Source organism: Galendromus occidentalis, unplaced genomic scaffold (assembly GCF_000255335.2).
Source record: "Galendromus occidentalis unplaced genomic scaffold, Mocc_1.1 scf7180000077191, whole genome shotgun sequence".
In the NCBI taxonomy this organism is placed as follows: Eukaryota; Metazoa; Arthropoda; class Arachnida; order Mesostigmata; family Phytoseiidae; genus Galendromus; species Galendromus occidentalis.
The window spans coordinates 384,161-398,508 of record NW_003805179.1 but is presented as its reverse complement, the minus strand read 5'-3'; the positions used below and the strand labels follow the sequence as shown (position 1 = coordinate 398,508).

The 14,348-nt window shown below is 51.2% G+C and overlaps 2 protein-coding genes across 2 annotated transcripts; one reads left to right on the top strand and one right to left on the bottom strand.

Annotated features, from left to right (window-relative positions):
- Nucleotides 1-210: 210 nt before the first annotated feature.
- Nucleotides 211-3,380, top strand: LOC108864019 (acetylcholinesterase). Its single transcript, XM_018638870.2, has 3 exons — nt 211-1,688; nt 2,362-2,511; nt 3,062-3,380. The coding sequence occupies exons 1-3, from the start codon at nt 247-249 to the stop codon at nt 3,264-3,266; spliced, it is 1,797 nt and encodes a 598-aa protein (XP_018494386.2). The 5' UTR covers nt 211-246; the 3' UTR covers nt 3,267-3,380.
- A 3,405-nt stretch (nt 3,381-6,785) lies between these two features.
- On the bottom strand, nt 6,786-8,469 carry LOC100897386 (uncharacterized). Its single transcript, XM_003741663.1, has 5 exons — nt 8,437-8,469; nt 8,128-8,286; nt 7,851-7,991; nt 7,133-7,597; nt 6,786-7,041 (listed from the first exon to the last, which is right to left on the bottom strand). The coding sequence occupies exons 1-5, from the start codon at nt 8,449-8,451 to the stop codon at nt 6,961-6,963; spliced, it is 861 nt and encodes a 286-aa protein (XP_003741711.1). The 5' UTR covers nt 8,452-8,469; the 3' UTR covers nt 6,786-6,960.
- Nucleotides 8,470-14,348: the final 5,879 nt, after the last annotated feature.

Here is a 14,348-nt window from a genome sequence, read left to right as displayed (position 1 = left end):
TCTTCTGAGCCTGACGCCTAAGAACTCGATCCGCGAACCCACTTTTACTTACGGAGTTGTTCCACAGGCGACAATACATAACCGCCAGACATGGGGCGGCATCTTTTGTCACTTCTGCTGTCGCTACAAGTCGTTTCAAAGTCGGTGGTGACCTCCCAGCCGGCGCCCAATGCAACGGATGTGCTCTATCCCACGGTGATTTTGCCCAGCAATGGAGCTGTCAAAGGTATCGTCCTTTCATCGAGGATGGGACGAAGTATCTCGGCGTTCATGGGAATTCCGTACGCTCAGCCACCTCTGGGAAAGCTTCGCTTCCAACGACCGGTGCCGATCAGTCGCAAAGGAGGTGTCTTCGACGCTAGACAAGCGCGGCCCGGATGTCTTCAGCTGGATCTGAAGTATTCTGAAGTGGTGGACATCGATAATAGTGACACTGTGGAAGACTGTCTGCACTTGAACGTTTTCGCGCCCCGAAGATCCGATAGCGCAGAAGACTACGAGGACGAGGCACCTAAGCAGGACGTCAAGCTTCCCGTGTTTGTGTTCCTCTACGGAGGTGTGTACGTTTGGGGAGAAAACCAACTCGCGCTCTACGACGGGGTCGAGTTCGCAGCCGAAGCGGACGCCATCTATGTGGTCGTGAACTACAGATTGAACATCTTCGGCTTTCTGAAATCGCCCGACGATCGGATACCGGGAAACGTGGGGCTCTGGGACCAGCTCGAGGCTCTGAAATGGGTGCGCGAAAACATCGCAAGTTTCGGTGGAGATCCAGAAATGGTGACGCTTGGTGGTCAGAGTGCCGGCGCCTTCTCAGCGGCGATTCATACCTACTCGCCATTGTCGAGGGGGTTGTTTAAACGAGCGTTTCTGATGAGCGGCTCCTCGTTCTCTCTGAAGTTCTTGCAGAGAACCTCGACCGATGACCTATTCGGAACGGTCGCCAACACTCTGTCATGCCTCGACGGAGTCGATCCTGTCGATTGCTTGACAACGAGAAACCTCACGCGGAACAGCCTCAAGAGCATCGAAAACGAGCTCCGGACACGTTTTATGAACCTCGTCCCGAGCTCCGTGGACCAGCTCATGGATCATCCCGTAGACGAGCTGCATCGCAATAAGTACCACATTAAAGAAGTTATGCTCGGGATAACTCTGCGTGAAGGCGACTTTTTCATCAACAACTTCGGTCGGAGGCTACCCTTCTTCAGCGATCTCCTCGGACAGACCCCGCAGGCGGCGATACGCCTGGCGATGAAGGTACTGTTCGGCATTGGGATACGAGAATCCGCCGAAATATACAATGCCTACTTCGCGGACTCCGCCACAGGAGAATTCTCGAGCCACGAACTCGTACGTAAAGTCAGTGACATCGTCGGACACTGTGTGTTCGATTGCCCGACGGAAATTTTCGCAAGGCATGCGGCGGCGTCGGGCGTGAAAGTTCGACATTACGTCTATGCTCATCAACCCTCGGTGAAAATAAACCTGAACACCGGCAACGAACCGACCCACATCGACGACATCCCCTTCATGCTCGGATCGATAAACTCGGTGGCTGAGAATAGTCGAACGCTCCGAATGAAACTGCCTAAATTCTTCCTCGATGCCCAAAAGAAATTCTCTCCCGAAGAACACCACTTTTCCAGAGTCGTCATCAGACAAATCGCTAATTTCATGCGATCTGGGTAAGCATAATTCCGCGCGGACGCATTTGCGCTGTTGTCGCGACTCACAGATCGGATGCCGGGCGAACGACGTGCGAGCTCCGCCACCGTCACTTCCGAAGGAAGACTCGTTTTCTTGCTGAGGAAGCCGATTTCGGAACACGAAACTCACTTCATTCGTGTATGTCCTACGTGACATCGATCGGGTCTCACCGCCTATGTCAACTCTGGAGGCCTGCGGAGCATCAATATTTCTGCTTATATATAATCTTCGCCGTAGGTATTTTCCGAAGTCAGTGGCCGATTATCACTTCCATAGAGAAGATTTCCCTCGTGACGTCAGAGTTCGAAATAGCGTACGTGGGCAATGATACGGTATCAGCGGACGATCTCATTGAAGGGATCATTCTTTCGTGAAAGACATGAATCAGCATGTCCATATATTGTATGTATGCCATATCAGGATCAAGGACTCGAGTCTGCTCGCAGTGACGGGTCGATGTTCCCTTCGACTGATGGTATCCCGAAAATCGTTCTATCTTGTCCGTACACAAGCGGAACGGAAGTGCGTCAATGTTTTCGTCCTACCCCCCGGATCGATGACCGCTTGCTCTTGGCATCCATGAGATAATCCCGTTGTTCTTTTATTCTGTGAAAACGAGAGTCTCAACAGATCCCATCTTTGCGATTTCAGAAAGCCAAGAATCCCAGGAAGTGATCGAGAGTGGCCACTGTACACCAAGGCTAATCCCGCAATCGTATACATGGCACCCAACAACTTCACCGTTGTCAAAGGACCAAAATCAGACAAATGTAGCCTCTGGGAACCATACATCGTGTCCAGGTTAGTACTGTGACGGCGGACTTCCATCAGGGGCCACAGAGGCGATGTCGACTGACAAGATGTTTGGCGCATAGCCCGTTGAGGGATCCGATTTAATTTTCCGCTCAAACGTGTGAAACGATTGAGAGAAGCGGAGAAAGACCCAGTATTGGGCTGTCGACCGCGAGCTCAAAGCCGACGGGTACCTCCAGAAAATAACCCAACACTAGCTAATCCACCTCCATCTACTAATTCGCATGCAGTCCTCTAATCAAAAACAAGGATCCTCTTGGAATCTTCAAAAATTCGGAAAACCACACTGCGTGGTTACCCGATCTTTCAAGAGACGTCTTGCCGAAATACGGCACCACGTCGCCTAACATACTCCTCTCAAAGTGGGTAATAATTATCGCAAAAGCATGAACTAACTTCGCTTCGTTCGCTTAGACGAGCTATGGTTACCCAGTCAGGGTAATCTCCACTTGCTTCGGACGCTCTTCAACCAAGTCGCTGATTGGAGAAAAAAGCATTCGATCGCCGTCGATTTAATTGAATTCCTCGTCGATTGCAGTTCCCCGGATACAACGACTTCCACCGAACCTCAAGCTCCGAAGACTACGACAGAATCAATCGAAGAAAACGTTATCAGGCGAGGGAAGGTCCTACGGCGCACCCAGGGCCGAAACTCGTCCGATACCGTTACGGCGCAAGCCTCAATCTTGCTACTGTTTTGTTCCTTAGCTTATTTCCATTTGGCTGTATCTGTTCGCACGTGAGCGACACGAGGGAGGAAACGAACATATGATCAACTCCGAGCCAGAAACGACTTCACGTATCATGCCTCAAGAATCGATATTGCTTGCTTATGATGCTTGTGGACGACAGTATTATAGGTCTGAACGTGTCAATAAGGGTGCCGTTCGAGGTAGTGATAATTTACGATGACCATATGCACATTTTTTGGGCTCAGAAGGATCCGTTTATCGAGCTGTCCCTGTAAATATTTAAAGAATGTATTGCAGTTCCTTGCAAGCGATCCCGAAAAACCGGTGCCCAATAAAAAGACGCGAACGAATCATCGTCGGAGACGACACGTTGGTATCATCGATTATCTTTCTGAACCGCGAGTATGCCTCCTTCCGAGGATATACCACGATGTTTAATCTGAAATTAAGCCGTAGACCTACCGCTTCCTCGAGATTGACGGGGGAGAGCGGCAAAGCTCCCATCGGAAGAGCGTATGCATCATCATTCTGCTACTGCTTTCCGACTGAGCGAGCTCCCTCGTTCTATTCGTAAGTAGCGTTCCGATGCGCTTTGCCACAATGTAACGCTTCGGTTAAATTGCACGCGATAAAATTCGAACTCCTGGAGTCTCAATTTTCGCATACACATCGACGACGCATCGATAGAATAATCGTCAGAATCTCAATAAATTGTAATCCTCAGTCTCTTCGACCATCAGTATATATGTATATGAGTACCTCATACTTCATGGCGCCAGTGACGGATCCAGGGGCGGGAGGCGAATTTGCGATCGCCCGTCCCGAAAGCTTTCGATATCTCCACATCCTCCGTGTTGAAGCAGCGCACGGACTGAGCGCGCTGATCCTCCTTGAATACGAATATTGATTCCCCCTCCCCGGGAAAGAAATCTGGACCCGACTCTTGCATGCCACTTATTCGCTCTTCTACCGCTTCATTCGATCGGGGACTTTTCCTTTCTGAATATTGACATGGTGGCCATCTGCTCCTTGCCGTGGTATAAGATCTTGCGAAGCGTCATATGAACGATGTGTCTCCGGAATCCTTTGCGATGACGAACTACATCCCGGCAGTCGAAGTCTTGGCCAATCATTATTAGCGCTACTTCGTCAATTAAATGCTGTATCGGATCGCCGTGTTCTGTTGGTCGATCGGCGTCGCGTACCACAAAATCATTGGGAGGCATGTTTTCGGGAGCAGCGCAGCAGGGCTGGTACTGTGAGGCGAGGAGGATATGTCGCTCAATTCCATCATCATGTCTGAGTTGGTCTTCGATATCTACCGTGAAATGCACCTGGAGGACTCTCGAGATGGGCCTCAAAGTATCAGCGAACGTAGATATCAAGGCTTATACTGCGTGTGGGTCCTGACTCTGCATCCCTTCCGTGCTTCATCGGACACGAAGCTCTGGCTCGCATAGAGTCAATCGAGGACCTCGGTGTCCCTTGCGCCACGGTCCCGAGCTCTGTTCCGCAGGTGCAAGCTGTGGACAGAGAATGGTCGCCGCTCTGCATCTGGATACACAGGTCTTCCGTTCTCCGCGATCCCTCAATAGTCATTCACATCATGATATGCACGTTGTTCATGTTCTCGAGGCACTATCCACGCTGCCGTCCCATGACTGATTGACTCGCCGTGTGACATCTGAGATACTGACTCTACAGGATAATGAAGATGTTTGATGCTCCATTCTTTTCGAGGCCTATCATCAGGCTCGTCTCACGAAATTCAAACTCTGTCAGAGAGTCGGCGCATGTTGACAAGCATTGAATCCATGAGTCCTACCTCCCCCCCCCCTCATGCACTCTACAATACTCATATGAAACAGAGCAGTAGCGTATATAGGGGGGGTGATTAACGGGGCCATGGCCCCCCAAAGCGCCGCCTTCGTACATTGCGGTCCATGGGGATCATCATCACGATTTTGCCCCTCCCCCCAAAAACCTTGCTGGCCCCTCCCAAAAAAATCCTATATACGTTCCTGAAAGAGAGCCTTCCACATCAGTATGAAAAAAAAAATCAGTATCAGACAGGATGTCTCTAACGTTGCTCCTTCATGTCCGATCATGATTTCTTGGTCGTACTAAACGGTACGGCGCGATCGAAGTGATCAAGCACGGAGGTACATACGTCATTTCACTCGAGGAGATTGCTTTCGTCGCTTAAGTGAATGCTATTTCCGAATTCGCGGTGCTCAATATGTGGAGATTCGAATGACTCTGCCTGATCCATGATCCCCGATACGACGATGGTGCATCTTCTTTCTTCTCCTGAAGCTCATCCTCTTGAGAAATATTTGAGCCTGAGGCAGATGGAAGACATGGGAACTTCTCGGAGAAGATTCGAGATCGCATTGGTTCGAGCTCTCTTCCACGATCACCGCAAAACATACGACTCTCATCCCGACGTCGCGGATAAGGTCCTCTTGTAAGCGAGATTCACTTGACTCATGTGTTTCCAATAATGATGGAGTTGCGATTATAGGGATTCAGAACCATCATGAGTAGTAAAGACTGACGAAGGTGTAATTGGGGAAGCGGACACGAAACGCGCAGCGCGTACACCGATCAATGGGATTTCCCCATAATTTTCCCGTAAGGGTTGTAATTGTGGTCGCTAAATCATTTCGAGCTGCCTGATCTCTATTAAATTTTCTGAATATCTCGGAGATGAAGGATCAACGAACATCCTTCTTAGAGATGATCTGTCGAAGAAATATTGCGGAGAATTATTCTAATTTGTCTCTCGAGAGCTAATTCAGTGACTGTACGCGAAATCAAGAGCCTGTACGACCCGGAACCCGGTATCTCTTCCGAGTTCATCGCCTCGGACGTCAGATCCTCGGATTCTCCGATAATTACTGCCATTGTCAACAACGCTGACTGGTTGAACAGCGGTCATCTCTTTTTCCAGGGAGTGCAAACGCTTCTCTCGCAACATCCTACGTATTGAGGAGAATGGCCGTAAATATTCTCTTGGAAGGGCAGTCTCCGATACACGGGAAGGTATCGGTGGAATGATTGAATAGCAGGACAGCAGTCCTCAATAAATGGGCTCCTCCAGCGAAGAGATTCAAGCACCCGAAACGCGCGGATCGCAAATCTGCTCTCGCGGGTGCTTTGTGTGAGTTCCTCGAATTCTCGCGGTGAATGTTTTATCGATTCAATCTTGTATACCTGTGTGGGTGAGCGGACTCGATTCACTGGTTGGAGGCCGGGAGGAGCCGACGGGCCGTCTGCAATAGACGGGCTGTCTCTGCTAATCGGGCAAGTTTTTGATGGTCGAAAAAATAGACGGGCATGCCCTATAAGAGATGTTCACGGTATAGCGATCATAGTTCATAATTCTCGAGTCCGGTCCCCTCTCAAAGCGCGTACTCTGATGATCAGACCTCGCAATCCTCCCGATGGATCTAATGATTGAGGCGGATACAGTTCGGAGACTCGCACGAAGATGGTGCTGATGGAACTACCCATGAGATATCGAGTCTGTCTCTCCGTCGTCTAATCTGAGCCTTTGAACGCAAGGGAATTTCCATGGAAATTGACTCGAAGTTTATTCAGGATCGAGGCATCTGCGGTCGATACAGATTGTGTCAACGTGGGGAGTCAACTCGTTTTCAGCTGACAATCCTGCGTAGTTACCATACGATTCCGCACAATCGTTTCGCTTCATGTCCATATTCGAGCCCATATATGTTCCCCCTTAAGAAATGAGATCTTCTGGCTGACTCGTGGACTTCTTCCGGCGACGCCTATTCCGCGATTTCTTTTTGGGGGCAGCGTCCTGCAAGCGAGTAATCGCGAATCGCGAATTAGGCGCCACTTCGATTTACCTCAGGAGAAGAATTGACGAGAACTTCTTCAGACCAACTTACGCCGCACGTTTCAATCTCGCAGGAATGTTCGAGTCCGCTGTCACCATTGGCCTCTCGAGCGACATCAAGAAAGCCTTCCGATTCGCCGACTGAGGGCGCTTCGGCGATTCCGTCATCACGATCCGGGGTAGAACAGTTCACGTGTACGGTAATCGATCCCTCTGCGTTCAGATCCTCGTTCCTCCTACTCTCTTGCTCGCGTTTCGTGACTTCATCCGCCACAACCTTCTCAGTGGATATGGGTAATTCCCCTTGATACTTCCGCATATCGACGATTCGATACTCCCTCAGCTCTCCATAAACTTTGATTGCGATTTCCGGCATGTGAGCGAGAGCAACACGAGTCCAGCGGTCGGTCAACCGGGACTTCAGATCCTCGAGTGACCGCCTTCGACGCCTTGCCGAAAGTTTTATCCGTTCGACCGTACTCCGGAGGACTGTACTCGCGGTGTAGACCTTCCCTCCCTGAATCGAAAACCTGACTGGTGAACACTTTCCGACCACTGACTGAGAATAATGTCTACCTAAGCGGCTCGAACTCCTCTTTGGTCGAGGTACGCTCGCCGGAGACACTGCCTGCCGCCAATCGCCATGTCTCGGCGACCCTTGGCCAACTCAAGAAGCCTGCTCAGATTCTCGCTCCTCCGCTGCAAAGCGACTCTCCTCCGGAATGAGAGACTGTCCGTGAATCTCCAAACATGCGGTTGCCGAGACTAACCAGATTCTCCAGAGCGTCGAGTCCGTGGCAAGCGATTTTATCTGCGTAGTCGAGGGACAGCGGGAGGTCATGTAATGTGGATATCATCTTCTCGTAGAGTCTCAATGTTGTCATTTCTGCGGAAAGTATCATCCATCGGATCTGTGGGAGATAACCCTGAGATCAGCTCGTGAAGCGCTGGCTGAGGAGGGGTACCGAGCTCGCACGATAGGAGTTCGCAAAGGAAATCGTTCCTCGGATCTGATCGAGATCGGGGAGCAAGAGAAAATCGACTCACTATGGAGGGTACAGTTTCCTTCAGCTCCCGGTACGATCCGGTAGTACAGGTGACAGTTCGATCGACGAAAGGCAAGCGACTCACTCTCTGGAGGAACTTGGATCGGCATTGTGAGGCTTCGTCGTATGGGAGTTTTGCTTGTACTGGGTCGCAACTAAACTGAAAGCGACGAGCGTCAGGATCGATACGGCGATCTTGATGACTTTAAGGAATATTCAGGGTGTGGCACGGTGTGAACTCCTTTTCAGAATGCACCTCGCGAGACTCAAAGCTGAGGAATAAACCCCGAGGTATCACAGAAGTACTCACGGCCCCGTCAGCCATTATGGCGCGCCTGTGTATCAGAAACTTCAGGCGGTGAAGTTCGCGAGACTTGCCATCCGCGCGTCAACATTGCACGTATATCCGCGCGCGCGGTGTTCTCCCCATTGCGTAGTCTCGAATGCACACGTGTAGTCGTGGAAAGTTGTGGTGTGCATCCGAAACTTTCAGCGACAAAACAAGGTGTGGATCCGTGCGTTCCTTGCGTGTAACCCTTGAAATTCGAACGGAGTGCAGACAGGGAGATTCGGAACGATTGCCATGGGCGCTCCCACAATTCCGTGGCTAGTTGTTTGGATTGCCTCGGTACCGGAGGAGTAAGCTTTTGCGGTTCCTGCAGTGTCACCACATTCCGGAGCGGCTATCGGAAACGATTCGCAGCGTGTAGGTGGAACGGAAACTCACATCCCGAGTATGAATCGTGGATCGAATTCCGGAACGGAGAAAGTTTCTTAAGGCTCGTGAGGTTTGCGGCGAAAAAAGAAAGGGGCTCGATCTTTGAAGAGCGCGCCGTGTGTCACTTTCGAATTTGCGCGCGCTTTCCGCTTGCCTCTGCTTCAGCCGAAGACCAATCAGAATGTAGCTTGTGGTGCGTGTTCGACGGTAACGAAAAAGAAGCTCACGTCAAGCCAATGCGATTCATGCCTGCTGGTCGCTATCTATGTAACTAAAGGCAAACTGATGGCGGACTCGAAGAGTAACTGTGAGTACACTCGACTCGACCGCCCCGAATCTCTTTTGGAGTGCATAGAGTCACCCGGTCGTCTTGTTTCTCGTCGGGCAGACGCGTAACGGTTCGAGCCTCGAGTGCGCGTTTCCAACACACGGGTTCCCTGCCGGTGGATGATCGAAACTCTCCATGAGTCTCTACAAGTTCGTGCCTGCATTCGCAGCGCTGTAAACACGCTATTTGACTTGGTTTCGACGATCCGCAATCGCGAGACGAGTGTTCTCGGTGCTGGTTCGTGCCCGAGTGTTTGCACTGGGCTCCGGTCGAGTTAAGCCGAATGGTCGAACTCTAACGCATGGGAACGGAGCATTGGTCGCCGAACCACCCGTGGGTCGGATCGGGAAGAAATTCAATTTTCGGTGCGGCCAAGCGCGGTAGAGTGTTTCTCCGCTCATAGAATCGCTTCCGTTTCGAGTTCGGATATTGTGAGCGGATCTAGTTGTGGGCACTCTCGGGGCTCGTTGAAGTGCTCCAAAACAAGCGCTTGCAAAACGACCATAGAGAAAATGGCGGAGCTATATTTTCAAGTGCAGCCCTTCTTCGGAGTGGAGAGCGAGCATTCGAATATTTGTTCTTTCGAAGTTTCGTCTGCCGTATTTTCGAATATACTCATATTCGGATATCGAGTTTCAACAGAACCTTCGAACGTTGGGAGTGCGCTTTCCGTGTGTTTTCCGCGGTACGATTCGTCTTGAGATTTCTTCACGAAAATTTCCAGTGATTAATGTTACTCTCTATTCTTGAGGTAGATTTCAAATCGATGCGGACGTGGAGCCATTCGAGACTGGAAATCGTGAGGGAAGATGAGAGAATATCTCCGGTTAAATTCAATAATGTGCTGTTCGCTGCGCCCGTACTGCGGCCATTGTGCTTGCAGATGGATGATTGCTTTGTCGAATCTTTCAATTCTTTCACAGCAAAGGAAATGCACGTTTCCAGTCCACGCTTGATCTTTCTTTTGTCTGGAGATGCTCATATTTCGTGCATGAAATACTCGCTGGGAGCGTCTGCACTCTATCCAGCCTGACGAGACGGAAACGAAAGCGATCGTGTCCTATTCGCTGTCGAGTCGTGCTTGGGCTGAGAGATCGCCGCTGACGAGAATTTAGAAAACGAATCAGAGCAGAGACCCGACTGAGCATTATCGGTCTCTCATCATTATCGCAATAAACGATGCCGCGGTGCCGCAGTACCTCCCTGTGGTCCTCCTCGGTTTACGTTGGGCGCATCCGGCGCGGCTAAGCTCCCATTAACACAATTAGGGACAGGGAGCATTGCTTTGTTGAGCTGGTGGGCTCGGCATCGATCCGCATTCTTCGTGTCGTAACTTTTCAATCATTCCACTAAACAAGTAAACGTTTCGGGAGATATTCGTGACTCGTCCGTCGAATCTCGGCTCGCGGAACAGTCGAGGAGATACTGATGACGGACTAAGAGATTCGAACGCGAGAGACTCAATCCCGGTGGTCGTTCACGTTGGTTTTCTCCTATTCCAGGCAACGGTTTCGAAGTTGGAATGGGTCGAGCAGGTAAAAGTAAAAACTTCGGTCGTCAGGCTATCAGGAAGCGGAGGGACAATGGGCATCCGCATGGCCATAACCACAGCTCAAGTCTTGACAACGGTAAATGTTAATTCGGGCACCGACCGCGAAAAAAAATCGATCGCAGAATATTCGAGGAGTCCGCTCACTCAGAAGGCTCTCGCATCCGCAGGTGATGTTGTGCCGTTGACTACGGAGGGCTCGACGCCCACCGAAAGTATCTCTTCGGTGAGCTTGGAGGAGGAAACGCTAGCACAAATGCCGGTTCCGCAACCCACGGTGGCGCTTTCGCCGCCACTCGCAAAAGAAACGGAACCGGAAACAATCGTAAAAGAGGCTCCCCCGCAACGAGGACCGCGGAACATGGGACGGCTCGAAAAAGATCTCGGGAGGCAAATCCTGACTTTGAACAGATCTACCCCTCAGGTTGGTATCTGCGACGTATTTTCTGTCGACGATCCTATCAGTGAGAAGGCGTGAACTGCGTTCATCGGCATCGTTTGAATTGATGCACCGACAGAAAACCTGAGGAATTCCTCTGCCCACAGCTTCCAAAGTGCTTCGATGAAGCGGAACAGATCGCAACACAGTCTTTTGACAGAATACTTGACGCTGTCAAGGTGAAAAGGGAGAACATTTTGACAGAAATCCGGACGCTGAGGAGATCGGCAGAAAATCTGCTTCACAACCGGAAGGTGGAGGCAGATGACCTAAAACGCCGTATTTCGGAGGTGAGCCGATTCCGACGCCTTCATGCGCGAGTCCTGAGGGAGACCTCTCCAGAGGAGGAATGTCGCAACCCTTATCCTTCAGGGTTCCCTGCGGGGGACAATAATTTCACCCTCTAGATATTTGTGAAATAATTCCCCTTGATCGATTTTCTGAAATTGTTTCAGAACGATGTTCTCGACGACAGCGAAATGGATTTGTTGAGGAACGATCTCAAACAGTTCGTAGCGGAGAAAGAGTGCGATATCTCTCTCGGAGAAACACAGAGGCTGCTGTTGGATACGGCCACCGTGGACGAAGTGATTAAGAGCATTGAAACGTTGGCATCGTTGGTTCCTTTGAACGATCCTTATTTATCTCGAACCAGTACCGTTAAAAACATTCCGCCGCTACCACAAGAAGTTCCGCTAGAAGAAATTGCTCGAGTAGAGGTTCCATCCGAGAGTGTCGGAGAAGTCCATCCGCCGATGCACGCAGTGGAGATTCCTCCCGCGCAGAACATCGTTCTAACGCCTCTCCCACCGCCGATACAACACAATCCGCAGGCTCAGCAGATTCATCAGCAGAACATCATGCTGGTCGAACCTCATGCGCCGTTGACAATGCTCAATAGATTTCCGGCACAAAACGCTGTTTTCATCGCTCATCCAATTACCGTGCCGATGTCGCATGTTCATCCACGAGGGATGATAAGTCCTCAGCAATATGAACACATGCAGCACCAACAACAGCATCAGCAACATCAGCTTGCGCAACAGCATTCGCAACAAGCGCCTCCGCCGCCGCAGCAGCATACACAACAACTACCGCCGCCGCCGCAGCAACAACAACAGCAGCATCAGTCCCACCCGATGCAACAACAGCAGCAGCAGCCCCAGCCACAGCAACAACAAATGCCGTTGCCGCCCCCACAGCAACAGTTGCCGCTGCAAATCCCGCCGCAGCGATTGCCTCTGCCGCCACCGCCGCAGCAGCAGCCGCCGCCGCCCCAAGCACAACAACAAGCGGCTCCCCCACCATCGCACCCACATTCGGGTTCTAGAGCTTCGCAGGCCCCCCCTCAGATCAAGGTCGCGTCAACGCCCCCTCTGACCGCAGAATCTCCTGTAGCCAGCGCTACCAACGACGACTACCAGGCGAGTCCGCGCAAAAATTATTATTTCTCATCATGACGTCATTTTTGACGTTGCCTTCCCATTCGTCGCCATTTCTCCCCGCCTCTCCCCTCCTTTTCAACCCCTTTGTCTAACGGGCCGCCCTCGAGCCCGGTACTCGACCCGGAACCGCGTCGAGTAACCCCGAACATGTGAAGAACCCCCGTTTCGTCGTATGCCTTCTCACCTGCGTCCCTGCTTTTTCAGATGGAGCACTCGACTAACGTATCTCGAGGCCACATGAGCAACAACCATCCTATACGGTTTCCACCCGGTGGACACGGAGGGAACGGTGGTGTGAATTACAACGGAGGAGGGGGAGGCGGAGGCAACGGAGGCGCACCCCACCATGGCGGAGGAGGGGGCGGATTCATGCGTCGGAACTATCAGGGAGGAAATCAGCGGGGTGGTCGAGGTGCACCGTTCCGTTCCGGTTGGTGTAACAGCGGTCAAAGATTTCCGCCGCAGGGGCAACCGCAACAGCAAGCTCCGCAACAAGTTCAGCAGGATTCGCAGCAGCCCCAGCAACAGGCCCCACAACAGCAACAACAGTCGCAACAATCTCAAAGCTATAATGGTTAGCTGACCGATTTCGGAGTTTTTTAAAATCTCAGGATGATTCTTTCGAGGGATAATAACATGTCGACGAGTTGAATGCCCTATAGTACAGTCCATCCTTTCCGCTCTCAGGTTACTCGCAAGGCAACAACAATAATGGTAGCGGACGTAACAATAACAACAACAACGGCTATTACTCCGGCGGGCAGCAGAATAATGGATTCCAACAGGATGGCTACGGAAACAGAACGTACGGAGGTGGCCGTGGTGGATTCAGAAGGAGTTCGTCTACTCGCGGCCGGAATCATCCGATCGCAAGCCACGACTGAGCGTCGCGTCTCAAAGCTCCAGTGATCGTTTACCCTCCTGTGAATTCTCAGCTCATCGTGTAAATAGATGCTGCAGATTTTTAAACTTTTTTTTACAAAGAAAATAGTCAGAAGGAACAGAGAAAGTGGAGTGTCATTCTGAAAAGAATGCGTCTTTCCGTCTGCCCGCCCGCCAATACGCCGACCTGCCCTCTCAACTGAAGGCAACCAACCCCTCTACCCACCAAGAAAGGAAACCGACAAACAAGCAATCCATCGACAAACCGAGCATCAACCACAAGCAGAACCACCTTTTTTTATCCATTTTGTTCTACGGTAGTCACACCATGGGCGTATTGTGAAGCGTGACGCAAAAAACTAAGTCCATTTCCAAAGAATCATCTCGCAAGCCCGACCAAGCAACCCAGTGACAGATAGGGCAAACCGGAAGTCAGTCGGCCAGTCAGTCAGCCAGTCCGTCCCTCCGTCCGTCAGACATACAAAGTGACAGACCCTTTGTGATGTACATAGCAAATTATAGCAGCTTTAGGGTGTTCTCTGCGACCATCACCGATGACGCCGTCGTCGCCGCCGAAGACGGAGAGTCGAGAGCGCTGTCGAAGTTGTCAGCGTTCCGGTAGTTCGCGGACGCGTCTCGACGATGCGGTTGGGGTGGTCGGCGGAGAGTCTTGTCGGATGGCCAACCGACGGGTCGACGTGGACGCTCCAGTCAAGTGAGTTCATCGATCGTGCCCCGTTGGAAGAAAGGCCGATGAGGAACGCATGACTGATCGATTGGACAGTCGATCGATCAATAAATCGATCTGTCGATCCGGTTGCTTGATCGATTGGTTGGTTGATTGAATGATTGATAGTTTGT

Bases quoted from the DNA above. Each gene is read 5' to 3' on its own strand.
- LOC108864019 (XM_018638870.2), top strand. From the start codon at position 247: ATGGGACGAAGTATCTCGGCGTTCATGGGAATTCCGTACGCTCAGCCA. The intron at 1,689-2,361 runs GTAAGCATAATT...TTGCGATTTCAG, and splicing joins GCTAATTTCATGCGATCTGG to AAAGCCAAGAATCCCAGGAA. The intron at 2,512-3,061 runs GTTAGTACTGTG...CGTCGATTGCAG, and splicing joins GAACCATACATCGTGTCCAG to TTCCCCGGATACAACGACTT.
- LOC100897386 (XM_003741663.1), bottom strand. The intron at 7,992-8,127 runs GTGAGTCGATTT...TATCTCCCACAG, and splicing joins AGGAAACTGTACCCTCCATA to ATCCGATGGATGATACTTTC. The intron at 7,598-7,850 runs GTTAGTCTCGGC...TTTTCGATTCAG, and splicing joins TCGACGCTCTGGAGAATCTG to GGAGGGAAGGTCTACACCGC.